Source organism: Manis javanica, chromosome 11, assembly GCF_040802235.1.
Source record: "Manis javanica isolate MJ-LG chromosome 11, MJ_LKY, whole genome shotgun sequence".
Taxonomy (NCBI): Eukaryota; Metazoa; Chordata; class Mammalia; order Pholidota; family Manidae; genus Manis; species Manis javanica.
In genome coordinates, this window is record NC_133166.1 from 112,023,178 (window position 1) to 112,049,940 (window position 26,763).

Sequence of the window (26,763 nt, forward strand, 5' to 3'; positions counted from 1 at the left end):
TGGCCAGCCTGCTGGCTCCCCAGGCCAAACCAATCCACACCTTCCCTGAAGGCTCCACCCGGCCGGTCCTGGGCTTGGGTGCCTGGGCTCCCTGTGGCTGCAGACCATTTGGAGGCTGGTCTTGGAGCCAGAAGCAGCTCCCTCCCAGGCTGCCCCTCTACACGACCATGTTGACACCCCCAGAGATGTCACGGGTCCCCAGCTAGCCCCGCCCCTGGAGTGGGGGCCAGGGATGGGCAGGTGGGTGGACAGCTGGACACTGGACCCGGAAGAAGAGGGGAGGAGGTGGCTGGGACCAACGAGAAGCTGCCTCTGGGAACACCCAGGTGGCCCTTTTGCAGAGGCAGAGACGGGCATCTTACTGGAGTTGAGGTATGCGAGAGCCCATGGGCCGGGCATGGCTGGGCCCGGAAAGTGGACAGGCTGGGGCCAGGCTGCCAAGGTGACACCAGACGGTCAAGCCTATGTCCTGGCTGGCCTTGCCAACCAGCAAGATCCTAGGGGATGGCCCAGATGTTTCCCTTCCCCCTCAGGTGCCAGCAGACTTTGTGGAAGGGGGAGAAGGAGCCCTTGGGGCCCAGGGGCACATGGGACCATCCCAGTGGGCAGGACTCACAATGTGGCCCACCCCAGGTGGTGCTGGGGGGCTCAGGGGCACTATTCAAGGACTGCATTCCCCGGGGGTCCTTAAGAGAGGGGTTACACCCACAGAGGGTGGAAGGCTGCCCACCCAAGAGACTCATCCCTGTGTGCCTGGGCTGGGGCCTCTCCCTCCTGAGACCTGCCTCGGCCCTGAGACCCAGGACCCTCCACTCAAGCCTCTCCTGCCGGCCCCTTGGCCCCCGTGGCTGTGCTGCTAGAAAGGTGGAGTGTGGAGCTCTCCATACCCCAGGACGGAGGGGGTCACAGAAGTGGGAGAAGTGGCTGCCCAAGGTTCAGGGGCCCAGGTAGCAGAGGTGGTATCAGACCCAATGTTCCAGTTGGCATCGGTGGTTTGCCTGCTTCCTGGGGCCTCTAGGTCATCCCATGGAAGCAGGGCCCACAGACCCTGGCCCTGCCCTCCCTGCCTCGGACATGCTCCGCCCCTTCTGGGAACTGGGAGGACAGTCTCCCGACCTCAGACCCCGCCTGCCCTTGGAACCTGGGGTTGGCACCAGCAGTCCGCTGCATCCAGCCCTAGGGGTCACCCTGGCGTGGAGGGTGGGGGCCCAAGTGCCCCCCAGCCAGGGAAGCCAGAGGTGGAGGAGCAGATACTTAGGAAGGCCCCCTGACCCTCCCTGGGGGGCCAGGGTCTCCCTGGGGACACCCCCAAACATGTCCCACAGCATGCCCCTGCTCACTTGTCCTTGTGTCTCTTCTGGGTCCCAGCGTCGCATGTGCCATGCAGGCTGGGGACTGAGGCTGGAGCCAGGAAGTTAGTCCCTCTGGTGTCCATCCCCTGAGGAGGCTCTGCCTCTAGGCTGGCCCGCCGAGCTGCACCTGCTCCTGGCATGGATGGGCTGGCCTTTCCGCCTGGCCCTTGGGGCAGTATTTGCGCTCTCCTTTCGGCAGTAAATACTTACCACCCTCACCGCTCTCCAGGCCAGAGCAGACCCTGAGGGACATGGGAGGTGGACTCGGGCATGCTGGGTAGGCCTCCTTCCCTAGAGGGCCAGGTGCCTGGCAGGGGCCCACCCAGGAGAGGGAGCGAGACTAGGAACCAAGGACCGAGTTGGAAAAGGACCCCTGGCAGAGCCCAGGCTGAGACCCGGCTGCTGTCTGTGTCCAGTCAGGTTGCAAGTGGGGACACTTGTGCCCCGACTTGGGAGGCCTGCCCCCAGACCCAGGCAGGGGTCCCCCCCCCACCCCCGTGTAGGCGGCTTTGCTGGGCAGGCACCTGTCCTCCTGGCAAGGTGGCTGGAATGGCCATTTGCAGATGTAACCAGCAGAGGGCGCCAAAGCTCCACTTCTGATGCTCTTTCCTTTGCTGGGGTCCGCTGTCCTGGCCCCTGTGCAGGGGTCTCCCATCCTCCTCCCCTGCAGCCTCCTGCCAGCCCTCACAGGGGCAGCTTCAGGGGGTGTCAAATGGGCTGGCCGCCCTGGACACCGGAGGCCTTGGGGTTTAGGAAGGAGAGATGGTGGCCAAGTTCTCTGCACCCCCATAACCTACCCCACATAAAGCCCCCACCCAGCCTCTCTGGTCCAGGCTTCCCTGGGGAGCAGCTGGATATATGTGCTGGGTCCCCAGTGACTTGGGAAAGTCTCCACTGTGGCGACTTGGGGTGGGAGGTCCTTGGGGGTGACTTTCTCCACCCTGTGTGTGGAGGAGCAGACCAGGCCAGAGGTGCATCTACTGCAGGCGTCCCCGAGGGTTGCCAGGGCCCCGGAGGACCTGCTGGCTGCGTCGTCACTGTCGGGCCAGGTGGCCCCTTGCTGTGCTTGTACCCACAGGCTCTGTGAGGCAGGGGCTTCAGGGCTGGGGGCCCAGGAGGTCTCAGGCGAGGCCCAGCTGGGTCAGATGTTAGCTCTTCCCCATATCCACCCCGTGTCCCGTCCCAGTGCTGAGAGGTCAATTCCAGCAAGAATGTTTTGGGGTAGGGGCTGGACAGGGGCTGGGGAGGGCGGATACCAAACAGGGTGGTGGGGGCACTGACCCGCTCCCTCCGGCACTATTGTTTTTTGTCTCTGCACAGGGACATGAGGCAGATTCCTTCGAAAGTGGGATATGAGGTGCCTCGGTGCTCCCCCTGCGGCCCGCTCGGGCTGTGATGGCGCCAAGCGCTGCAGGTCCCCCGTCCCTCAGGTCCTCAGCCCCCCACCCCCCACTCCCAGGTGGCCCAGCAGCCCCCAGCCTCAGCCCGGTGTCCCTCTGCTGCCGGTGGCTGGGGGGGTCCCATCCCTGACCTGCAGATCCCTGCGACAGTCTCCATGGCTCCAAAGAGGGGACCCTGAGGCTACCCCCAAAAGCTGAGCTTGAGGCTGTATGCAAGGGTCCCCCCACAGTCCCTAACCTCCAAGGCAGCGGGCTGAGATGCAGGGTCTGGGCCCCAGGCCCGTGGCTGCATGCGGTTGGAGTTCCTCAGGCCAGGCGTGGCAGTGCCTGTCTGGCTCCCCGCACTCAGAGGTGCTCAGAAGGTTTACACACAGGAGGCTGAGCCTTGGGTCAGTGTTACAGGAACCCTGGGGGCTGGCCTGAGCCTCACCGCCATGCCCAGGGGGCTCCCCTATGAGGGCCTGCTCCCGGCCATGCCGGGCTCTGCACTTTGCCAGGGAGGAAGATGGGTCTCAAGGTCCCAGCCAGGGGCCCCGAAGCCCGGGGCTTCCGGGGTGGCCCCACTCCCCCAGCCGCAGGAGGGCAGGCTGCTGAGTCATCAGAACCTGGGGTGGGGGCCGGGGGCACATTCCGCAGGCCTCACTTGCACTCCATTCCCAGCCCATCTGTGTTTTTGGAAAACAGAGCCGGCGCCCCCACAGCCCTGCCAGCTTGTGGCCGTTCACGCTGCGACTCAAAGCATCCTCTTCCGCTCTTCAAAGTCCACCCTGCCTCGGAGCTTGGCCCTGGCCCAGCCCATCCTCCTTCAGGGCCACCCTGCCTGCCCCTCCCACACTCAGATTCCCACCCCTCTCTGGGCCTCAGGTTCTGGGCTGTGAGGCAGACCCCCGTGGTGGCTGTGGATGGCAGGGGTGGAGCTGGGAGGGGATCTGGGGGGCTTCAGGGTAAACCTGAGGCTCTGAACCCGTGGCTCTGGCTGCCCTGTCCCCTCTGGATGTCCATGGCCCCCCTGGTTCTCTGTGGCCTTGCCTGGATCTGCCTGGCCCTCCCTGGCCCTTCTGACACTCCTTGGCCCTCCCTGACCCTCCTTGGCCCTCCCTGGCCCTCCATGGTGACCTCCTGAGGTCTGACATACTCAGCCTGTCCAAGGAAAGCTTCAAGGAGAGGGGTAGGGAGCAGGTGGAAGGCAGGCTTCCTCCCTCAAGGCATTAAAGATGGCTCTATTATTAGGCCACACTGTGGGTGCTTCCCCAACCCAAGCCCAGCTCTGGGGGAACAGAGGGGACAGAGCATCTAGGCTCCAGGCAAAGGAAAGGCCCTACCCAACTCAACTTGCACAGTCAGAACTCAAAGTAGATGGTAGGCTGGGAGGCTTCTTGGAGGAGGCGACTTGTGCCCTCACACAGGCACTTGACCTTGAGGATGAGTCTACATCAGGCTGTCACTTCTGGGGATGCAGAGTGAGCCAGGGATTGCTGGGGGTCAAGTTTGGCCAGTGACACCCTCCCTGAGCCACAGTGGCAGCTGTGTCCACAGAGAGCTGGTGTCACCAAGGCCCTTCCCCATGACCGTGCATGGGCTGGCCCTGGGAAAAGAAAGGACAGGCTGGGGTCTGGTTCCAAGGGTGCCTTGCCTCTCTTCACGCCCTGAGTGTATCGGTGCCAGCTGTGTGTCCACCCTAGGCCGGAACAGGGCTGAAGGGTGAGAGCTGGTGGGCCGGCTGGGCTGGGGCCTATGTCCTAACCAAAAGGGGGTCCCCGCCCTGGCTGCAGAGAGGGTCCAGTGTGGTGGTGCATGTGGGGGCCCCGGGCATGCGGCTGTGCAGTCAGCAGGTCCTGCTCCACCACACTTCCAGCTCCTTCCCAGCAGGACAGGCTGGTGGCCTCAGATGTCACCACGTCGCTGTCATTGCACGAAGCACCTTCGGCTCTCCTGGGCCAGGTGCAGAGGGAGCTGCTGTGGGAGGCTGAGGGTGGGCTGTGGGCCTTGGGCGGCCTGTCCCTGCCCTATTGCTCCTGGCTTTGTGTCTCCAGCAAGCGGTGTCCCTCTCCAGTCCTTAGTGCCATTGGGGCAGCACTGCGGGTCTGCTCTCCTGTGGACATCGCAGGCAGGAGATCCCCGAGGTGTCTTCTGTGGGAGCAGAGCAGTCCCCCGGCTACCAGGTGTGGCCCACAGGCTCCTCAGGGAAGCGGGCCCAAGCTCGGGGTTGTGGCGGGCTCGCACAGTGTGGAATGGGTGGAAAGGAGAACGAGGCTGGCTGAGAGGAGGGGCAGAGACAGGGCTGCAAGGCTGAAGCATCACCTGGGGACTCCTGGGGGCCCCAGGCCCCTCGCCGGGGAGATGTCTCCGCAGCTCTCTGAACCCCAGCCAACCCCAGCCCCCAGCTCCAGAGCCCCCTCTGGTGTCAACTGCTACCTGGGGGGATGGAAGCCTCTGCAGGGAGGTGTCCCAGGGCAGCCAGGCCTGAGGCTGAGCCACCAACCCTCCAGGCTGCCTTTCCACATGGCTCCAGGGAAGAACATTCCAGTAGCAACAGTTAGGGAAGTCAGGGGCAAACACACCCTCACACCAGAACCCAGTAACAAGCATTTGTTAGCATTTAGGCACAGCCCAGCACTGACCCACTGGCCTCCACGCACCAGGACCAGCCCCTGAGGTCCGAGAGGTGTGGGGGCCCGGGGGTGAACGGCAGCCCAGGGCCAGCAGCAGAGCCAGGCTTTGAACAGAGTCAGCCTCCAGGCTCCCTGCCCATACTCGCCCTCTGACCCGCCAGACGCACAACTGTGTGAGCTCCACAGCGTGGCCCTCGCCACGTGGCCTTGCCGCCTTCGAGGCTATCTGCTGCCCGTGCTGGTCTCAGCCTGGCTGGTCTGGCTGCCCACATGGAGGCAGCTGGACCCCATGGCACCTGATGGTGTGAGGCTCTTGGGACAGGTCTTGTGGGTTCAGGACAGGGGCTCAGGCTTATGTCCCCCTCTTCTCTCAACTCCCAGATAGGGTGAAGTGGCCTGGTTCTTAGCCTGGTGGCAATGTTGACTTAAGGAAACCTGGTGCTTTCTGAGGCTGTGGCTGCACTTCTCCAAGTGGCCACAGGGTGCCAGGCTCTGGCCAGATTTGAAAACCCTGGTGGGGCGTGAACTAGAATGTGGTCAGCCCACCTCTGCTCCTCTCAGAGCCCCTGCCTCAGGACAGGGGTCCCAACATTCTGCCTGGAGCCTTTCTGTAATAATCTGATTCTATTCTGATGCAAATATAACACACAGAGCACAATGGATGCTACAAGCAGGCGTCCCAGGTTTAACCTGCAGCTTTGGGCATCTACCTGGCCATGTACCCCTGGAGTTGGGGAGGCCCCAAAGACAGGAATTCCCTTAAGCCTCCCTCCACCACCTGTTCTGAGGTGCCAGGATAGAGGCAGATAAGAGCCTGAGATCTGAGCACAAAGGTGTAGAGCCCACCTGCACCCTGACTCTGCGGTGGGGGGGTCAGCAATGTTGTTTTGACCTATCTTCTCCCCAGCTGCCCCAAACTGCAAGGCCCAAGACCTCCGGGTTGTGCTTCTGTAATTCCAGAAGTGGCCACCAGGTGTCAGCATGAGGCCACTTAACCAGCCAGTGGAGGAAACCCGGGCTGGGGTGTCTGGGGGCACTCAAATAGTCTCCTGCATAAAGGGAGACCCCCCTGAACTCCAGGGCTGAAGGCCCTCTCCCGGGTCTAAGAGACAGTGCTGTTAACGAGGTTTTAGTTATGAGGTATCCTTGCATCCAAAATCTGTTCCTTTTGTGTTTCCTCCATCAGCCATGTGCCCCCCAGCTGTGGAAGATAAATGGGATGCAGTGCTGAGGTCCATAGCCCTCAGCCACCTCACTGACCCCCATGCCTCAGTCCTGCCTCCGTCCATGTGTCCTCCCCTCCCCTTGCCTAAACTCTCTGGGTTCCAAGATTCTGGTGGACTGAAATAGCCCCACATGGCTCCCTTTTGGACCAGGCTGAGAGGGCAATACAGACTCAAGATGCCTCAAGAAATGTCTCCACATTTTCATTTTGGTCTGTGGGTGTGAAAGGCTGCTTCCTTTTCGGCTCCTTAGCCACCCACCTTCTCAATCTGGGGACATCCCTTTGGTCAAGGGTCCCCCATGGAACAGGTATCTCTGGCTTGAGGTCAGCCCTTTACCCTCCCCTGTGGCTTGGGAAGTCCCAGCCAAGTCACCCCATAGAGACCTAGTCTCTTGCAACTTGCAGCAGACACCAGGGGGGTCCCACAGCCTGCAGAGCCGCCAAACCACAGAGCCCACAGCAGAGCCAGAGCTCGCATGAGCAGGTGACTGCTGCACTCCAAGAATTGTGCGTTGCTTCATATGATGCCCCTCTTGTGCCTGGGCATGACTCTGGGCCTCTAGCATCTCTGCATCCCTCCCCACCCAAGAGCCCAGTGAACAGCCCTCCTCCCGTGGGGTACTGTGGCTCCAGGGCATGTGCATCCTGTTTGGGACACCCCCACCAGATCCGAGTCCCCCTCAAGTCTGACTCTGCTGCCCTCCAAAGCCCTGTTCTCCCCACTGGGATGATTTGTCCCTCTAGAGAAAGAATTCAGGGGGGAGCTTGAGGGACAAAGAAAGAGGGAGAATTAAATTCCTAGCAAGCTGGCATCTGAGTCAGGTGGACACGCTGGGCTGCAGGGGAACAGGGAGGTAGGACTGCTGGCCTTCTGGGAAGTGCACATATCTTCGTTAGCCTTTGCTCCACTGCCCGCTCTCCCTGCAGGCTCAGGGAAGAGCTTTACATTCCCAGTGAGGTTCGGCCCAATCAGGCCGCATTTCTACCTGGGCCCTCCCCTCGATGCTGACAGTCCTGCCTTAGTGGGAGACTGAACCAGGCTCCAAAAGCTGTGGATACTGGCAGCAGTATCCTTGGTGCCTAGCACCACACACATAGTACAGGGGCCCCATCAGATGTGGCTGTGAAGGGGGAAAACTCCCTGCCCCTAACGGGATAGAGGCTACGACTACACTGCATTGTAACTGTGTTGGGAGCACTTGAAGAAAGATTTCTCTGACTGTTCTTGAACCCTGCTTCTTTCCCCTTACCTCCCATCCCCTGCCCATTTTAACCGTGCCACGCCCAACGGCCTTCCAGGGTATGAAGCGATGGCCAAGGGTCAAGCCAGTGAAGCCGGGCCCACGCCCCACCCCCTCCACGCAACCCCACCTCCGAGCTGGCAGGGAGCGCTTCCCGCTGATGCCCATGCACACAGGCGCCTCTCTGCTGGGTCAGGGGTGGGCCGAATTCCCATGCCCTAATGCACGGTGCCCTGCACAGCCAGCTGTCCCAGCACCACTAAGTTGGCCCAAAATTGGAGGGGCTTGAGGAGAGGCTTGGTGGGCACGAGGAGGCGAGAGGCCAAAGTGTAATTTCAGTTGGCATTTGAGCAGGCGCCCTGCCCAGTGGTGGAGAGGCTCTCCCTCTTCTAGGAGCCCATTATCACGCACACCCTGAATGTGCCCTTCGTCTTCTCTCCAGCCTCAGCCCCATGCCCCTCCTCCCCCTCCTCTGCACCAGCCTGGTTGGAGGGTCTGGGAACCGCGGCCAGTGCACCCCTGCTTTGACGGACTCTGCCTGTATTGCCCTGACCAGTGGATCACCGCAGTTTCGGCAGCCAGCCTTGTCCTCTTTATTGGCCAGTGACTCCCCAGTCCTCTTTATCCACTGCTGGGCGCTTCGGGGACCACGCAGCAATTAGAGTACAGGTATCTGGGCTTCCTTCATTCACGATGCTCCCTCTGAGTGCGTGAGAAAAGCCGAGTTCTCAGTGTTCAGGGGTCGGGGGGCAGCGAACAGAGAGTCTCTGCTGCTGCGAGGGAGGGGCCCAGGCCAGCTTCCTAAGTGCAGCTTCAGCTTTGGCGGGGACAGGGAAGACAAGTGGGGAGGGGGCACTTCTATAGGGCTGCAGAGTCACAGAGGCTTGGGATCCGCCAGGTGCAATGGGAGGGGTCGGGGTGTCGGGGAAGCTGCTCTTCTCAGCGGGCGAGCACAGGTGTTTTTGAAAATGTAAAAGGCAGGGTTTTTCTGTGACGTTTTCTCTTGCTGCATCGCCCCCATCTTCAGTCCCAACCAAAGACAAACAGGACACTGTACAGAGGGTCCATGGGCCCAAGATTTTGGAGCAGTTTTTTTAATACTGTTTTAAATGTAAAGCTTCCCCCCCCCCCCCCACCCAACCTTCCAGACCAGCACCAAAGAATCCCACAAGTAACTGGAAAGGAGAGTGAGAAGGTCCAAGTGGGGCCAGTGCCCCTTGCTGCTCCGACAGCAGGACTGGGACGTCGCTGCTCTGTCCTGTGCGCCTGGCCCCATGCCCCTGCCTGCCTCCCCTGCCACAGAGCCCTGCGCCGGGCTGGGCAGCTTCTCTGGAGGGCATTAGGTCGCGCATGGAGCATCTCTCCCTTCACGCAGGGTCCCAGGCTCCTCTGTCTGTGGTATTGGTGGGGAGGGGGCTCATTTCCCCAGAGAGGCTCAGGCCGCCCCAACTCCAGCTGCTTTTCCAGTCCTGAGCTGCGGCCTTTGGTTTGTGCCTGCCCCGCCCCTTGCTTCCATCTGAGGTGGAGATGTTGGGGAGCAGAGGAGAGACTTCTTTATTGGGTACTGTGACCCCCTGAGGTAGGCTCCCCATGTGCAGACTCTATCCCCATGCCCAGGCAGAAGCCCACCCCAGCTAGGAAGAGGACAGCCTGTCCAACAGAGGGGTCCCTTGCCTGTCCATGGGCACCTTGGCTGCCAGCAAGCCCACTCCTAGGTGAGCCGTGCGCTGCCTCGTCCCTCTCCTGTGCTTTGAAACAGGGAGAGTCAGGCAGCCACCACCCTAAACTGACATGGTGACCTACAGGCTCTCTATGACAGAGCCAGGGGAGGAGGGGACCGGGACTCTGGCTTGGGAGAATTTGCTTCAAAATCCATCTCTTAGGAACACCTTTCTGTTACTCCCCAGGGCCGAAGAGTCCCTGCTGAGCTGGTGGAGAGGAGGTGGGTTCCAGCCCCCAGCTCCAGGGCTCTGCATCTCGCCCAGCTCGGCGCCCTGCTCAGCCTGTGCCCCAGCGGGAGCCGGAAAACCCAGCCCAGAGGTGAGCTGCCATGTCCCCCCATCCAGAGGTCCCCACCCCTTGGAGCCAAGCCCCACAGCCAGCCCCATCCCACAGAGGTGAGCGTCTCAGGATCCCCAGGGCAGGGCCGAGGTGTCCACGGCGGCAGCTACAGCTCTCCATGTGTCAGGCCTTCGGCTCTTAGAAGCCCCCCTTCCATGAGGAGTCAAGGCTGGGGGTGAGAGTTGGTGTGTCGGGGGGCAGGCCCATTGCAGAGTCCTGAAGCTGGTATCTGGGATTCCTGCTGCTGCTCTGGGGCCTCGCTCCTGGGGGGCTCAGCTGTGGGCACGGCAGGTTCCCTGCAGCCTGGACTTTCTGTGAGGTCCTTGGAGGGGAGCTCCTGGCAGAAGAAAGGCAGAAGGTGGGAGGGAGCAGCCAGAGAGAGCAGGGGTCAGGGCGAGGACATCACCGGGGTTAGCAGGAGACCCCCGAAGGCTGGGCTCCCCTGGGCACATGAAACCCACGTCCTCCCAGCCCCGGCTGCTGGCTGTGGGGCCTCGCACCAACGGCTGGCCTTGTCTGTGTCCCCATCATCCGCCTGGCTGCTGAGAACTCTGAGGGCCAAGTGAGGCAACGGCCAAAGGACACAGAGGCACCCTGAGCTTTGGGGGGGCCTTACAGGTGCCGGTGTCTTGGCCCCACTGTGTTAGGTGGCCCTGGGCTTCCTGGGGGTGGGAGTGGGGGTGGGGGGCCGCTAGAAAGGCCGGGGGTCCAGAGCTGCCCAGGACCCTTCTAGAACAAGCTCCTCGGTGGTAGCCGTACTGGTTCACTGGTCAGGTGCCGGGGTGGGGCACCAGGGAGATGCCCTGGATGAGCGATGCCCTCCAGGGGTAGTGGGAAACTCCGGAAGTGGGGACGGGGTGCGTCTGAGCCTTCTGCCTGACCCAAAAGCAACGGAGGCACCCTTCTGGCCTGCGGGGAGAGGCCCCGCGGGAGACCCCCTTACAGGCCAGTTTGCCCAGCCGAGAAGGATGTCCTTCCAAAGGTGTCTTCAGTGCAGACACTAAATACAGTAGGACAGTTGTGGTGACCCCTGGGTCCCTCCCAAGTGCACCTGGCCAGGCCCTCCCTGGCACTCCCACCCCAACCGGTACAAACTTTCTGTTCTGGGTGGTTCATCAGGGGCTTGGGGTGCCTTGTGCCTTGGGTGGCTTGGGCCATTGGGTCCGGGCGGTTCCAGCAGGGCTGACCAGGAGCTAGTGGTCCAGGTCCACTTCACGGCCGCTGTGCCCGCCCTACAGGGCGAGGGAGGGGTGCTCAGAGGGCCCACGGAGGAGGGAGCTGTGTTTGTAAAATGATGGACTCGGCCCCAGGGAGTGGGGAGCGGCCAGCTCAGGGCCAGTGCCCTAAACCGGAGAGGGAGAAGGGCCCAGGGCAGGAAGTGAGGGAGTGGGGCGGAAGGCCAGGCGCAGGGGCCAGCTCACTGGGGCGAGTCCGGATCTCTGGGGAGATGACTGCTCTCTTTGGACGTGGGTTTCAGCAGCCAGAGGGGAGGCACTCACTCTGCCCCCGTGCTGGAGCAGGACTTGGGGAGGGTGGCACTGTGGCTGGTGTTCCTGCCAGCCAGGCCTGAGCAGAAGAGCCCCCAACATGCTGGGGCTGTGCAGGGCCCTTCCTTCCTACCCTGGGGGACTGGAAGTTAGGGAACCCTGGGCAGCCAGTGCCCCTTTGAGCCCCAGGGCAACCTGCATCTGCCCCCACCAAGCCTGCCCCTTTAGCCACACTTTTGACTAAATAAGGTGAGGGTTCAGCAGGCAGCCAGCAGGGAGGGAGAGCACGTTACCCAGCGCCCTCTCTGCTCAGCCTGGCACCCCAAGGTGGCCTCAGCCTTCTTACCTCCATGGTCCAGTCGCATCTTCAAGCACCGTGCAGAGGTTTCCCCAGAGTGGGCATGTGGGGGGGCAGAAAGCAGGAAAGGGGCATCCGGCTGGGCCTCTGGCGTGATTGCCCCCAGGCACCCCCACTGGGGGAAGGCCTGCACCCTGAGCTGGGGCTCTCCCCTCAGCGTCCGGCCCACCGCTGGCGGGGGAAGCAGGCCTGGAGGAAAGGTGGGAAGCAGAGCAGAGCCACGGGGAGCCCTGTACTTGTGCCGGTGCGCGGAGGCGCCCATCAAGGCTTTGCCAGCTGCTCTGGGCTCATGGGGGCCTGGGGTCCCCAGACAGTAAGTCTCAATGGTCCCCACCCCAAATTTATAAGTTGCTACGGAGAGAGAAGCGGCCTGAAGGCCCCCGAGGCGCACGGGCAGCAGCCTGAACGCTGGGGTGCAGGACTGAGAAGGCTGGTGGGGGGCCCCGGGTGTGAGGGGTGGGGGGAGACAGGCCAGATGTTCCTGGAATGGGACACGGGGGTGATTGGTGTGGACTGGAATTTGAAGGGGGAACATTCCCCGCGTGCTTTGGGCTCTGGGTGGAAAATGCTCCGCTTCTCATGGGGGTTGGGGGCTCCTGGGGGGCTCCTCTCGGTCTTGCCAAGCTAATGTGAAAGGGCTGCTTCAGCCTTGTCCGGTTCCCACACCGGTCTAACGGCATTAACCCCTGCGTTCCCAGAGTGCCAGGCTCTGAGCTGCCCCACTCTTCCTCGGGGGGTGACAGTGGGGACAAGAGGTGCCTACCATACTGGCCCCAGGATGCTCACCACTCCGCTGCCCCCGCCAGCAGTGTCTCTCTGGCAATCCTCCACCCTGCAGATACCCTGGGGTCACTGCACCCCACACCCAACATCGCCCAGTTCTGAGGGGTGCCCTTGTTCCCTCCAGCAGCGCTTTGCATCTGTGCGGGGTTCAGGCTTTGCCTTTAACGAGCTGGGCTTCCCAGCGCAGGGAGGGTCTGCGCAGAGTCTCTGAGGAGTCGAAAGGTGACCCCCGGTCCTGGGCCTGAAGCCCGGCCCCCATTTTCCTTCTCTTCGTCCCCATTCTCTCTCCTCTTCCGTATTTACCAAAACAACATTGGTTTCACCGTCGTTTGGGGACTGGCCAAGGCGCGAAGGGCGCTCTCGGAGCGCCGGGGCGCGCGGGGGCGGCCACCGGGGGTGCACCCCGGTCCCCAAGCCGCGCGGGGGACAAGCCTGCCCGCGGCGGCAGCCCGGCCGCGGCTTCGCCTAGGCTCGCGGCGCGGGAGCGAGTGGGGCGCGGCGGCGGGGAGCCCGCGGGCGGCAGGCGAGGCGGCCGGGAGGCTCTGGGTCCTTCCCTTCCGCCCGACGCCCGCGAGGCCGGGCTGGTGCCACACCAGCGCTCTCCGTGGCGAGAAGGCGCAAGGAAGGGCAGCAACATTCTTCCCGGCGCGCGCCCAGGAAGCCGGGCGCCACCTGCCCGCGCTGTCCCCTGCGGAGGGCGCCCCTGCTCCGCGCGCCGGTCCCCGGACGGTGGCAGCTCCCCGCCGGCCGGAAGCTCGGTCTCCCAGCTGCAGCCCCCCGTCTCCGGGGTCCCCACCCACCCAACGACTGCCCTTCTCCCCCCACCCGCGGACAGGATTTTTTATAGGATCCCCCCCACGTTTAAGCTTTGCTTTTAGATCCTCCAAACACGTCATTTCTGCAGATCACAAAAATGTTCACACACACACACACACACACACACACACACACACACACACACACACACTCCAAGTCCTACAGATTTACACACTGCCAATCCCTATCCCCTGAAATTTAAACCTGAACCGGATCATGCTAGCCGATTGCCTGGCTCACCAGAATGCGGACCACGTTTTTCTGGCAGTTAGGCATTGGTCCCCAAACAAGTGTTTTCTTCTTTTTTCTTTTTTTCCCTTCTGATAATTCTGGACATTCAGCTCCTGCCTCCCAAGTTTCCTGTCCCCGAGCTGGTTCCCCAGCGCCCAAAGCCCTGTTCTCCTGGGGCACCACAGTTTGAGATGTTATTCATTTAGTGTCACGAATTTATTGCCTCCATCCTGTGTTCCCTAAAATTTACACAAAGACTCCCACGTGCCACAAACACACTAAGCAGTGTCCGGGGAATCCTGTTTGCACTTTGCTTCCCTGTGTCTTCCCAAAGTTTAGGCATTAGAGCCAAGGCACACCAAACCCTTCTCTGAATCAGAAACCGTTCACACTTTGATTTCCTGAGTCCGGCAAAATTGAGAGGTTGGCTTCTGATCCTCAAAACTCAGTGAGTATCTGTGTGTGTGTGTGGGGGGGGTGGAGGGAGCAGAGGAGGGGGCACAAAGATTTAGGCCATTCATTTCCAGGGCTCTGCAAGCTTCCAGACCACTAATCAGTTTCCTTAAAGTTTAGACACTGTTACCCAAGCGCCGGAAACACACTGAGGAATCACCGGAGCTGTGCTCAATTGTGGCTGTGAATCATGCAGGTTCTCCCAAATTGCACATGGTCTTCCAGGTCCCCCGCCGACCACACATCAGGCACAAAACGAACCCTTGCACAGAGCCTGTATCTTGTCAAACCAGGCTCTGTTGAGTGTCCACAGTAACCAAAAATTCTGAGCATTTTCTCTGTATCATAGCATTTTCAGTATTAAAAAATTCCCTGGGTCTGACTAGCTTACTAACAAGAACCCTGGTTGTCTAAAATTCAGACACTGCTCCCAAATCCCTGGAGGACACTGGACCCTTTTCCTGATCCCGTATATCTGGACATATTAGGCGTTCTCAAATATTAGGCACTGCACTTTGGGCCACCCAGACACATTCAGTTTTATCCTGGGGTTAGAGGAAAGCGCTGATTTCTTAGGTGCCCACTGAGCCACCCCAAATGTAGGCCATATTTCCTGGGGCTCCCACATCCCGCAAACTCCTTCCAGGCCCCATGACCTAGGAACTCTCAATGTGTTTTCTCTAAAATTTAAAACGTTGATCCCCACTTCTTCTGAGGACACTGAGCAATCTCTGAGTCTCCAGGTTCAAAAATTATTTTCCTGGGCCTCCAAACTGAGGTACTGTGTCTCCAAGCCCTCCAAAAAACAAAAACAACCGCCCCCCGCCGATTTTCTTGTTCCTCCACAAAACAATTGAGCTTTTGTGAACATTGATTTATAGGTCCCCTGATTTTATGACTCTTTCTGGAGTCCCTCTAAATTTAGGCAACTTTCTGTGGGTCCCCTAAAATGAAAATGTCCAGGGACTGGAAAATATCCCCAGTTCCTAGAAATTCCAGGCATTGTAAGCCTGTGTCCTACAAGCTTCCTGGATACTAAACCAGGGTCTCTGGAATTTAGATAACAATCTCCACTGGACAATTTACAAGGATTCTCCCAAACTTGGGCCATGTTTTACTAGAGCTACCCAAATGCAGGTAGTACCCAGGCAAACAGGTCTTTTTTTTTCCTGTTCAACAAAAATAAACTAACTGATAGCAGTTGAAAATTTAAAATATAAAAAGGACATTGATTTTTCTGTATTCTCCAAATGTGATCACACCCCAGGTCCCCCCAAATTCAGACAGTGCTTTTTGAGTTTCCCCCACTACCCCCGCAGCCACAACCATCATGGAAGCTACTACCTACGGGCGTCCATCCCTAACTTGCTTTTCTAAAGTGTGAAAATTAATCTCTACTTTCCTCCCCTCGGAAGAATTTGCCTAGATCCCCCAAATGTGTCCATTGTTATTCCCCCTTATGGGGACAATGTGCCTCTTGGGTCTCCCAAGTTTCATGTTGAGAATTTTCCGAGTCACCCAAAAGCCTATCTCCCCACTCGTTGATCTCGGGTTCCCTCCAGACTTGACGACCAGGATGCTGGGTCCCCCAAGTTTTAGAGCCGGGAGTACAGGGAGCAGTTTACTGTGACGCCCACCCCCCAACCTGAACTCTTTCTTGAGCCTCCATTTAGTTATCAGCCTTAGTGCTCCACGTCAGCGGATCCTCCCCTGAGTCTCCTACTTGGGGACACACATTCTCTCCGCCCGCAAATCAGAGCTCTGTCTTGTGGACGCGGATATCTGGGCAATTGCTCCTGGCCCGCCGGCGGCCCTCCGCACCTCCTCCAACCCTGTGCACAGCGGGCACCGGTTCCAGGCCTTTCGGGGTCTTCTACGAAGTTCCTCCCACGCCTCAGCTCCTCGGATTTGGGAACTTTCTCTCTGTTCCCCCAACACACTTGGCCCGGCAGCGTGTCCGCTAGGACGTGGGCAGTGCTTTTCCCGCGTCCAGGAGATCTGGGCATTGCCCCCAGATTCCCCCAAATTTGGGCATCGTCCCCGGGTCTTCCAAAGGACTGGGCGTTGCCCCCGGACATTGAGGACTGCCCCCCTGGGGTCTCGCTCACCTTCAGCAGCGTCCGCCGTCCGCCGCAGAGCTCTTGCTGGCTGCCTCAGCTCCCAGTGCGCCCGCAGACGCAGACTCCAGCCTGCGGTGAGCTCCCCGCCGCCTCCGCCGCCCGGCCCAGCTCCCTGCCCGCACACGCCGTGGTCCAGCCAGGGCTGGCGCTCTCCTCGGGCGGCCACCCAGGAGACCGGGGCGGGGCGCGGGAGCCCGTTGCGGGCATGCTCCTCGGTGGCCGCGCTCGCTGGGACCCGGCGCCCCGAAACCCGCGCCGCTTTCGTTTGCTCTTTGCAAAGACCACAACCGTGGGGAAAGCGTCTTGGCGGCTCCAAAGCTGGGTGGGCAGGGCGCTGGGCGGGGGGCGACGCCGTGGAGAGGTGCACCCCTTCGGGCGGTGCAGCGCCTCCAGCCCTCTGGGCAAGAAGACTCCGGGGGGCGCGCGTCGTGGGCGAGCGCAGGGGTTGATGGCGGAGTGAGGGGCGAGCCGGGTGCGGACTTCCCGCCGCCAGCATACTTTTCCCCTCGGAGAGGCGCGGGCGACCGGGTTTCCGGGGTGCGGGCGGGGCGTCGGGGCTTGTGCGTGGTTTGACTTGATAAAAATCGCTTCTCACATCGTCCAAACTCTCCAGGAGATGGTTTCCCCAGACCCCAAATTAACGTGGTGGTGGTCCCCGGGGCCGAACCCGAGTCTACGCAAGTCCAACGCACTGAGGACAGGGCAACCGCTCTCCGGATATCTTGGGGGGCCCCAAAGGAGAGCTGCTTAGACGCACCCGGGTCAGCTCGGTCATGCTCCCCACGCACCGCACCTGGAGGCCGCCGGGGCTACTCCCCGGCTCCCACGCGGCACCGGGGGGCGCTCGGGCTCCGGCTGCAGCTCCAGGCGCTGCGCCTGCTCGTGCAGGTGGCGGCTGCTCGCCCCTCCGCTCCAGGGACACCCTCCTAACCCGCACCTCCCAGCGGGACTCAGGGACCACGATCCATCGCGGAGCCACCTGTGCCCGAACTCCGACGGGGCGGCCCCGCCGCGTCTACCGCGTCGCGGCGCGGGGATCCCCTGTCGCCGCTAGGACTGGGACGCCACCCACCCTGCCCGCCGCGCGTCCTCCGAGAACCGCGCAGAAATCGCTGGTACCCCGGAATCCGAGCTGGGGCCCTGGACACTTAAGAATAGCGATTCGAGATTTCTTTCGAATTCTGCCGCTCCCCGCCCCCAACCGAGTCACGTCCCTGCGCACCGCACGGCCCCCCACCCCGGGCCCCCTGGGCCCGAGGCCCCCCGGGCCCGAGTGGCGGGGGCGGTCCGGGGGCGGGGCGAGGGCCCTGCAGGCGCCCATTGGCGCGGGCGCGCGGCCAGCGGGGCCCGAGCGGGCGCAGGCCGCGGGCTGGCTCCGCTATAAGAGCCGGGCGTTGGCGCCCGCGGTTCGCCTGCTCTCCGGCGGAGCTGCGTGAGACCAGGCCGGCCCCCGGCCCCCCCTTCCGGCCGCCCCCGCCTCTCGGCCCACGCCTGCCCGCTCGGCCCGCCAGCGCCTCCACCGGGCTGGCGGCCCCGCGTCGACGCCGTCCGCCGCCACGCTGCTGACTCCCGTCCTGGGCGCCGTCGGCGGGGCCGCGCTCCGCCGGGCCTGCGGATCCCCAGCCACCTCCTCCTCATCTACCTCAGCGCCCGTCCCGCTTCGCCCGAGGAGGCGGTCCCCCCCGCAGGCAGTCCGGCCCGCAGGCCGCCGGCGTTGTCATCCCCCGCGCTACCCCCAGCCCTCCCCGGTGCGCCGCCCCCGCTGCCCCCGCCCCCCGGGCCCGGGCTCGCGACGGCCGAGGGCTCCGTCGGCCCAGTTCGAGCGGGGCGCCCGCGGCCGGGGACTCTCCGCCCCGCCCCCGTCGCCACCGCCCCCGGCCCCCGACGTTGCGCCTTCGCTCTCCTCCCCGTGCGCCCTCTCCCGTCGCGGCCTCCGGCCCCGGCCCCACTCTCTTCCGCAACCTTCTCTCTGCCCCCTCCCGGCCCCCCGCCCCCGGCTCCCGGCCTCCGACTCCCTCCCCCTCCACGCCCGCCCTCTCGCCTTCGCCGTCCCGAAGTGGATTAATTATACGCTTTCTGTTTCTCTCCGCGCCGTTCTCTCCCGCTGCGCGCCCGCCCGCCCCTCGCTGTCCTCTCCCTTCCCCGCCCTCTCTTCGCCCCCCTTCACGTGCTCTCTGTCTCTCACTATCTCTGCCCCCCTCTATTCTTGATACAACAGCTGACCTCATTTCCCGATACCCTTTCCCCCCCTAAAAGTACAACATCTGGCCCGCCCCGGCCCTCAGACAGCCCGTCCTCCCCAAACAGACGAATTCCCACCCCCCAAAAAAGCCATCTCCCCGTTCTGCCCCGTCGCACATTCGGCCCCCGCGACTCGGCCAGAGCGGCGCTGGCAGAGGAGTGTCCGGCAGGAGGGCCAACGCCCGCTGTTCGGTTTGCCATACGCAGCAGGGAGGTGGGCGGCAGCTGCGCCGGCTTCCAGGTAAGCTGCTGCGGGTCGCCGCGCGGGGCGGCTGGGCCCGGGGTCGGCGGGTCGGTTTCCTTCCCGAGCTCTGCTCTGCGCCGCGGGTGGGGGTGGGTAGGGGCTCGGGAGGTGCCACGGGAGGTGTGAGTTGTCCGTAAAGGCGACTTCCTGGTCAGTTTGTGGGTGCCAGGGGCTGTTGCTGGAATTTTGTGCTGTGTGGGGGAGGGCTGTGTCCCCCAGGGTGCTGGGTAATGAGGAGGGGCGCAAGTCTGAGAAACCCACCCTGGTATGTTGACTTCGTGCCAGCAAGACAGAGAGGAAAACGGGGTGGGCGGGGCCGGGATGGAGCGAGGGGGGCCCAGCTGGCAAAAGGGTAAGACCAGAGGCCGCATTTGTAATGTGCCCCCCACCAGGGCCTCCCTTCCATGTCCCCAACATTTCCAACCAGTAATCTGGGGAGCAGGGCTGGTCTGTGGCTCAGAAGAACAGGGATGTACAGCCTAGAGCGGGCAGCTGCCCCTACCCCGGTGGGCAGATGGAAGTTTCCATAAAGGAGGGAGGAAAACGGCTCCCCTCTCGGCACCCCCATTTCCCTCAGATGGGCCGGGGGTGCAGGGTGAGCCCCCCTCCTGGCACTTGGCTAAGGACGGGCCAGGGCTGGAGCGCTGGGGGTTCAGGAGAGAAGAGGCTGGCTGGAGGGAGGTGGGGGGCGGGAGCGGGCGGGGGGCGTGGTCCGCAGGGGGAGGGGTGGGAGGCAGGGTGGGGCTGGGCTGGGAGGAGCCGGCCCAGGCATAAAAGCTGAGCCCTGACCGGCCAGCGAACTGGACATTAGCTTCTCCTGGGAGGCAGCCTTCTAGCCTCCTCCTCTCCAGCCGCAGCGAGCCTTCTGTCCAGCTGCAGGTAACCGGGGCTGTGCAGCGAGGGCCTCCCTGCCCTCCCGCTCCAGCCTGCCCCACTGCCCTGGCCTCTGGCCTCGGCTCCCCGGGCTCTCTGCCTCTGGCCCTCTCACCCTTGCCCACCCTCCCTGGGCGGCCTGCTCACCTGGCCTGCACCTCTGCATGCCTCTTGTCCAGTCTCTGCTTTCTGCTGGTGCCCTGGACTGGCCCCCTCACCAGAGTGGCCAGGCTTGAGGAAGGACGGAGCTGCCGCTCCGCCGGCGCCAAGTTGCTAGCTGGCCAAATGCGTTCTTAGCATTCGGAAGGGGACGGCAGTGGGGGCAGCAGGAGACGGGCCCGCGGTCCAGGCTGGGGCAGGAGGAGGGGACGGAGGAGACTTCTGAGGAGCTTAAGGAGGACTGGGCTTCCTTCTTGCTCCTCCTCAGCTCCTGCGTGATTTATTGCGTCCAAAATCCCCAGCAGCCCGGCTCCGGGCTGGGAAGGGCATGCTGCTTGGTGCCCTGTGCCCACTGGGTGCAGAGCCTGGGAGGGGCACACCTGGGCAGCCTGCCAGCCCCTGGCTGGGTAGCATCAGGGTGCCAATGGGCTCAGAGGCACCGAGCCATGACTGTCCCCCCAGAAGGAGCTTGTACATGGGCCTGCCGATGGCAGGCTGGGGCCAACTTGCCTGGGGGGCTTTCATGCTCTGGAGGGGCAGGGGTGGCTTGCTGTGTCTAAAGAGAAGCAGAGCCCCCCCCCAAGCTCCTCACCCCTTAAGAAACCTGGTTAACTCTTGCCCTGGGCCTGCAGGCACACAGCTGGTACAGGGGGGTGTGTCCTAAGATGTGAGCCTCTCCTTCAGTGTTGGGCCCTCAGGGACCTGGTGTCTGGCCTCCAGGTGGCCTGACCTGTTCTCTCCAGCTCCTGGGGTGGGGTTTGGTACCCCAATAGGAAGAGGGTCTAGTGAGGTCCCTGGCCCTGGGTGGTATGATGCAAGTCCTGGAAAGGTGGCTTCTGGCTTTTCTGTGTGTTTTGGGGTGCTGTGGGCAGACTGGAGTCAGGGTCCTGGGTGATTCAGGAGAACAAGACCCCTGGGAGTGTGGCTGGTACCACCACACTGACCACTGGATCTTTGACCTGAGCTCTGCTCTGCCACAGACTGGGAGGATGGCAAAGGCAGTGGGGTAGGGAAGGGGCAGGGCTGGCCCGACAGGACCCTCTGCTGCTTTGGGGGCCGGTCCTCCTGGACACCCCTGTGCAACTGGTCCTCTGGGGTGCACATGCTCTGTGGTGGGGCGAGGCTGTCTGCCATCTTGGCTGGTGCTGGGAGGTCCAACGTGTGGCCGCTGCCCTGTGCTGACCCCACCCCCATGACATCATAGGATGGGGGCCAGGTTCAGTGTCCAGCACCGGCCCCTGCAGCCCTGGGTGTGGCTGAGCCCCTGCCTGATGACGATGGGGACTGTCATCCCACGTGAAGTTAATGACCAGCACCTGGTGCCAGTCAAAGATGGGCCTCACACCCCTCCCTTCACTTTCGGGGTGATTTTGCACCCTGCCTTGCGATTAAGCATGTGCCCTTGTGCAGTTTAAATCATGACATTCAGGAGAAAGCCATGCTTAGCACTGCCACCGAGCTTCAGATTAGGAGACGCTGGGCTTTGTGTCCCCAGGGGGCTGGGGAGGCCCTGGCTGGGAGGCGTGGGAGGGGCCCCTGGAGCCTGACTGGCTTTTTCTCTCCGCCCCAGATGCCGATGGGGGTCCCCGCAGGGAAGTCGGTGCTGGCGCTACTCGCCTTCTGGGCCCTGGCCTCGTGCTGCTTTGCTGCTTACCGCCCCAGTGAGACTCTGTGTGGCGGGGAGCTGGTGGACACCCTCCAGTTCGTGTGTGGGGACCGCGGCTTTTACTTCAGTAAGTGGCTCTGAGCGGGGCGGGGCGGGGCGGGGCGGGGCGCGGGCCGCAGGTGCTTGGGGAATGCTGGAGTTTTCCTCCCTGCTCCTCACAAACCTGGGCAGGGCTCTGGACACCTGGCGTGAGGGCCGGGCTTGGCCACACTGCCCCCATGCCTTTTCTTTGAGCCCCCGAGCCCTTTGTGAGCACAGTTATGGGGCATTGTGCCCGGAGCTGCTCATGCTGCTGATTCTCCTACAGCATGACTCAAAATGGATCATAAAGTGCTTCCCTCCCAGGCCGGGTGGCATCTACATAGGGACCAGACTAGAGCAGGCGGGGAGCTGGAGGCAGGGCTTCTGACCCGTGACCCAGGCCCTTGCAGGGAGGCCGGGCTTGTCCTGACCTACTGCAGTGCCACTGAGGGCTGGGGTGTCTGGGCCCAGGGCAGATGGGATCTCTACCCAAGGGTGCCCACCTGCCAGCCTGAGAGGGCTTTGCTGCTCCTGTCACTTCTCCCCAGATGCCTATCCTGGGCTGGCCACCTGGCACACTGGGCTGTTTCTCCTTGCCCCTGTGCCAGACAGCAGAGCAGGACCCCCAGTTGGAGTTGATCTGCCCTTCAGGGGCCTGTGCCCGTGCCTGCACCTCCCAGCAAGCTGGGCCCGTTTCCTCCTCTGTAGGATGGGGCAGACGGTCCTAGGGAGTGCCCACCCAGTTGATGGAGGAGCTGGGGGCACACCCAGCCTGACTCCGAAGGTGGAGACTGTACTTCCCCTGGGCTCAGCCCCCTCTGTCAGTTCCCGGGAACCCAGACCCCTCACCACCCAGGACGGGTGGGGACATGGCTGGGGCAAGGCGGTGAGGGTCATAAATGTCAAACTTGGCCTTGCTCTGCCCAGGAGGCATCCTCCTCAGCAGACTCTACTTACCCTCCTTGCAATGGGCCTGCAGACGCCAGTCTTGGCATCTCAGAGGTTCTCTCTGAAAAGCATTTCTGCTTCTGGACGCTTCTGAAGCTCCTGCCCACCCTGGCCTCGCGTGCCCTCTCTTCGTGGCCTTGTTTGGGGGCAGGAAGGGGCACTGTAGGGTCTGGTGCCGGCTGGCTCTTGCCTGGGGAGCGGCTCGCCCTCACCAGGCTTCCTTGAAAGGAGGGCCAGGCCGAGCCCCGACCCCTGGGGCCCCGTGATGAGCCCCTTACTGGGGGCTCTTCCCTCCCCCGCTGGGGCGCGGTCCGGAGCCTGAGCACGTGGAGGGGAGGAGGAGGACGGGAGGGGAGGAGGGCGCGGTGCTGCAGGGTCCTCACTCCTCTCCTCCCGTCTTCTTCTTCTGCCCCCTAGTCCCACCTGTTGGCCGCGTCTCAGGGGCTGTGGGCCGTCAAGGGCCTGGGTCATTTTAGGGGTAGCACCTGTTCTCAGGAGGCCCTGGAGCTGGGCTCGCACCCTGAATGTTTTCCAAACCATGGGGCCAGGAGGTCAGGGGTCCCCGAGCACGCCTGCCCACCTTCACTGTCTCCTTCCTGGGGCGCCCTGTCCGCCCAGCTCTCGCTGCTCCACCTCACACCATGAGGCTGGCTGTCCCTGCGGGGCGATGGAGGGTCCTGTGAGGCCTGTCCTGAGGGCAGGGTGCTTCTCTCCTCCCCTGCCTCCCCTGGGGGGCCCGGGTCTGGCTAGAGACCCCCTCTCCAGGGAGGCTGCCTGGGGCCTGGCTCCGGGGCTCAAGTGCGGCTCTCTCCCCCGTGTGGGACTTCCAGGCCGGCCGGCAAGCCGCGTGAGCCGCCGCAGCCGTGGCATCGTGGAAGAATGCTGTTTCCGCAGCTGTGACCTGGCCCTTCTGGAGACCTACTGCGCTACCCCCGTCAAGTCCGAGAGGGACGTGTCGACCCCTCCGACCGTGCTCCCGGTAAGCTGGGCATCCCGCCTCCGGGCTTGCAGCTCCGGTCCAGCAGGGTGGCTGACCGCTGGGAGGAAAACCCTCCCCACTCTGGAGCCCCTTAGGGCTGTCACCTCTGATAGGCGACCAGGGCACAGCCAGCTCCTTAGCTAGAGTGACTCACACATTTGCCACCTGTCCCCACACTGCGGACGCTGGCCAGTAGCTGGGCCAAGTGTGTTATCCTTGCATACATGTTAGCAGGCACCATGAAAGGTTTGGGGACAAACCCCCACCGTGAGTCATCGAGAGGTCCACACAGGAGGGTGGGCAGCTTGGGGGCAGGAGCTGGGCAGCCAGGCCTGCCCTTGACTGGCCCTTCACTCCTCAGGACAACTTCCCCAGATACCCTGTGGGCAAGGTCTTCCAATATGACGCCTGGAAGCAGTCAACTCAACGCCTGCGCAGGGGCCTGCCGGCTCTCCTGCGTGCCCACCAGGGTCATATGCTCACCATGGAGCTCCAAGCGTTCAGAGAGGCCAAGCGCCACAACCCAGTGGCCGCCCTGCCGGCCCAGCACCCCACTGCCCACGGGGCCGCCTCTCCCGAGGTGTCCGGCAATCAGAAGTGAGACAAATTGTCGTGATTCTGTGAGATGGCACCGTCCACCTTGTGCCCTTCTCTTGACCAGGGGCCTTTCCACCAGGTCATGCCTCTGAAACCGCTTTGTACCGTCTTCCCTCAGCGGGCTCCCCGACACTACCCCCGGGCCCCCACCCCCCCAGGTCAGGCTGTTCTCTCTTCTGCCCCCTTCATCGGGCAGAGGGAATCTTAGCAACATCTTTAAAGACGTACAAACCAATTGACTTTAAACGACCCCCAAATTACACAACGAAAATTCAAAACCATGCCCCCTGGAATCACATACACACCAGCCCCCTTAAAACTAACTGGCTTTTTAGAAACACCAGGAAAGCTAATTATTGTAAAGAAAAAAAAAAACCCTGAAAAATCCAATTGGCTGAAAAAATACTAAATATGATTTGGCTTAAAAACAATTGGCAAAATAAAATAATTTACAGTACCCCTGCCTTCCTTCTCTTCCCCTCGGACCTCAAGTCAAATTGACACAGGCTTCAGTTCCGGGCTATCCAGGAGGAAGGAAGGAACCCCAAAACCTGCTAAGTAGGCATGTCTTTGCTCCTCAGCCACCTCCCTCCTCAGGCGGACACCTTTGGTGTGACTGGCCATTCCCAGGACAGCCAACCCGAACTCATTCTTCCCTCGGCTTCCCGTCCTTGACAGTCACCCTGGTGCTGATTGGGGGAACCCAGTGAGCCCGAAGCGGGGGAAGTGGAGCATGAAAGCTAAAATCCCTGCAAATAAAATTTGTGTTTGGCAGAAACCCCACATACCCTAAAATCCATCTTCCCTACCGAAACCCACACCCCCAGCCCCAGCATCCTACATCTCAGTCCCCACCTGGGATGCGCCTGAGGGTGGCAGGGTGTGCGTTCTAGGCTGAGGTGATCTTCCATCTTTCCAGGGTGAGGGAGGTGCCCCCTCCTTCTTGGGGCCTGTCCTCACATTCCCCGAAGCACGAACCCTGATGCCCCCAGACGCATCCCATCACCGTGTAGAGCAAGGGACAGGTTTGGCCAGACAGGAGGTGGCATGACCGAGCAAGACACGCCTTACTGGCCCCTTGGTGTGCCCCTGTGAGACAGGTCTGGGGACCCCCCCCCCACCCCGAGCACACCCGGGGATTGTCTGGGCCAGCCTCCCGGAATGCCTACCAGGAGTGGGGGCCCCCAGGAGGCTGGCTGAGATGATGGGGAGCGTGGGAAGTCTGGCGGCCAGAGGGGTGGGTGGGGGGTAGTAGGGGCTGAGTGGGGGCGCTCTGGGGAAGGACGTGGACCATGGAGGTTTGGAGCAGAGAAGTCTGGAGGAGTGAGTGATGCTCGCAGAATTAGAGAAATCAGGGCTCCAAATTGACGCCAATTATCTATTGCCCCTCTTTAATTGGTTTCTCCTGGGGCTTTTTTCCTTTTTTTTTTTGTGGATCCCTCCTTAGCTTTTCACGCGCTCATAAACCAAATTAAACTTACCCCTGTCCCTGTAATGGGGAGCAGTGACAAGGCAAGGGCACAAAGCCAACCTCGCGCCTCTGCGCGGAGCCGCACGTCCTGCTTTCTGCCATTTATCACCCTCGATTCGGTTTTTGTTTTCATCTGTCCCTGTCGCTTGGGTTGAGCTGAGAGTGACCTCTGTGGGGCCTGAATACTGTGCCCCACGGAGAAGTCAGGGGAATAGAGATGACTGCTGCCTGGCCTGGCTTCCAGGAACAGTGGCTGGTCCCCAGGGGTCATGGGGGTGGAGGAGGGGCACAGTGGCCTCTCCTCAGGTATCAGGAAGGTGCATAGAGGCCACTAGAATGGAGCCCCAGCTCACCTGAGGCCGGCCGGGGTCAGGGAGGGGGCCGTAGAAGTGTGAGCAGAAGGGCTCCCTCCATCAGGCCAGAGCAGGCGGTCCCCTTCCAAGCACTTGGGGAGTCCACCACCAGCCCTTTGGTGACATCTTGCCTGCCTCTTCAGTACCCTGCCTTACCCCCAGGAGGCGTGGAGCTCCGCTGGGCCTCCTGGGGGCCGGGGGTGTGAGGTCGGGGAGGAGCAGAGGCCAGGAGGGCACCAGCCACGCAGAGCAAGAGAACTGCCAGGTTGGCCCATCAACTGGGCTCTCTGGGGCCCCAAGGCCCACAGGTCTGGTGATACCAAATCGCTACCACCTTGGTACCTAGGGCTGCAGCAGGGACCCCAGCGGCTGGGAGGTCTACCTCACCCCCACTTCTGCCCCCAGCACAGTCCCCTTGCACAGCAGCCTGGGGGCTCAAGGCACCTGGGCCCTGGTGATGGGGCTGGCATGACCCCGGGGGCGGTCCAGCCAGCCCGCCTGCAGCACAGAGGGTCCCTTGGCAAGAACCTGGGCAAGGGGCCATTCAGACCATTGCATAGAAGGCCAAAGAGGCAGATTGTCCTCGTTGGAGAGCCCAGAGAGGCCAGCCTGAGATCCAGAAAGACGTGCCCCGAATTGCATACCTGTTCAGATGGATGCCCATCCCGCCCAGGGTTACGTTCGGCCTCACCAGGGATGGGGGTACTCAGGGCATCTGCTGATGCTCCTGTGTCCCTCAGTGAGCAGTTCCCTGCCAGCCATCTGCCATCTGATCCGGGCTGCCCTTCTGGTCTCCCGTGCCCTGGTGTGGCCATCCATCCGGTCTCTTCCCCAAGTCTCCCCCAAAGTGTCTTAAGCAGGACCCCTCTTGAGTCCCTCCTTGTACCATCACCTGAAGACACCCACATGCCAAGAAAAGAACGTCACCTGCCTCTGTCCCCCCCATCTGGCAGTGGCCCAGGTTGGCCTCCACTCGACCCCTTTAACATGCTGATATTTCTGGCAAAATCCATTGCTTGGGTTTTGTCTTTAACCTTGAACGCTCGCAATCCCAATAAAGCATTCAAACTTA

General features: G+C 62.1%; 2 protein-coding genes across 8 annotated transcripts; one reads left to right on the forward strand and one right to left on the reverse strand.

The window, feature by feature from the left end:
* The first annotated feature begins 109 nt into the window (after positions 1–109).
* On the forward strand, positions 110–26,763 carry IGF2 (insulin like growth factor 2). 5 transcript variants are annotated; one of them, XM_017669259.3, is made up of 5 exons: positions 110–372; positions 9,738–9,870; positions 21,227–21,389; positions 23,113–23,270; positions 23,632–26,763. In XM_017669259.3, the coding sequence occupies exons 1-5, from the start codon at positions 233–235 to the stop codon at positions 23,869–23,871; spliced, it is 834 nt and encodes a 277-aa protein (XP_017524748.1). In that variant the 5' UTR covers positions 110–232; the 3' UTR covers positions 23,872–26,763. The 5 variants fall into 5 exon arrangements, with proteins under 5 accessions (XP_017524748.1, XP_017524749.1, XP_073073453.1 ...); XM_017669260.3 differs by having other exon boundaries at positions 116–372; positions 23,122–23,270; XM_073217352.1 differs by lacking the exons at positions 110–372; positions 9,738–9,870 and adding an exon at positions 15,994–16,213.
* On the reverse strand, positions 9,886–16,635 carry LOC108402613 (uncharacterized). 3 transcript variants are annotated; one of them, XM_073217354.1, is made up of 4 exons: positions 16,128–16,635; positions 11,725–11,925; positions 10,987–11,123; positions 9,888–10,228 (listed from the first exon to the last, which is right to left on the reverse strand). In XM_073217354.1, the coding sequence occupies exons 1-3, from the start codon at positions 16,633–16,635 to the stop codon at positions 11,104–11,106; spliced, it is 729 nt and encodes a 242-aa protein (XP_073073455.1). In that variant the 3' UTR covers positions 9,888–10,228; positions 10,987–11,103. The 3 variants fall into 3 exon arrangements, with proteins under 3 accessions (XP_073073454.1, XP_073073455.1, XP_017524754.2); XM_073217353.1 differs by having other exon boundaries at positions 9,886–10,228; positions 10,987–11,925; XM_017669265.3 differs by lacking the exon at positions 10,987–11,123 and having other exon boundaries at positions 9,890–10,228.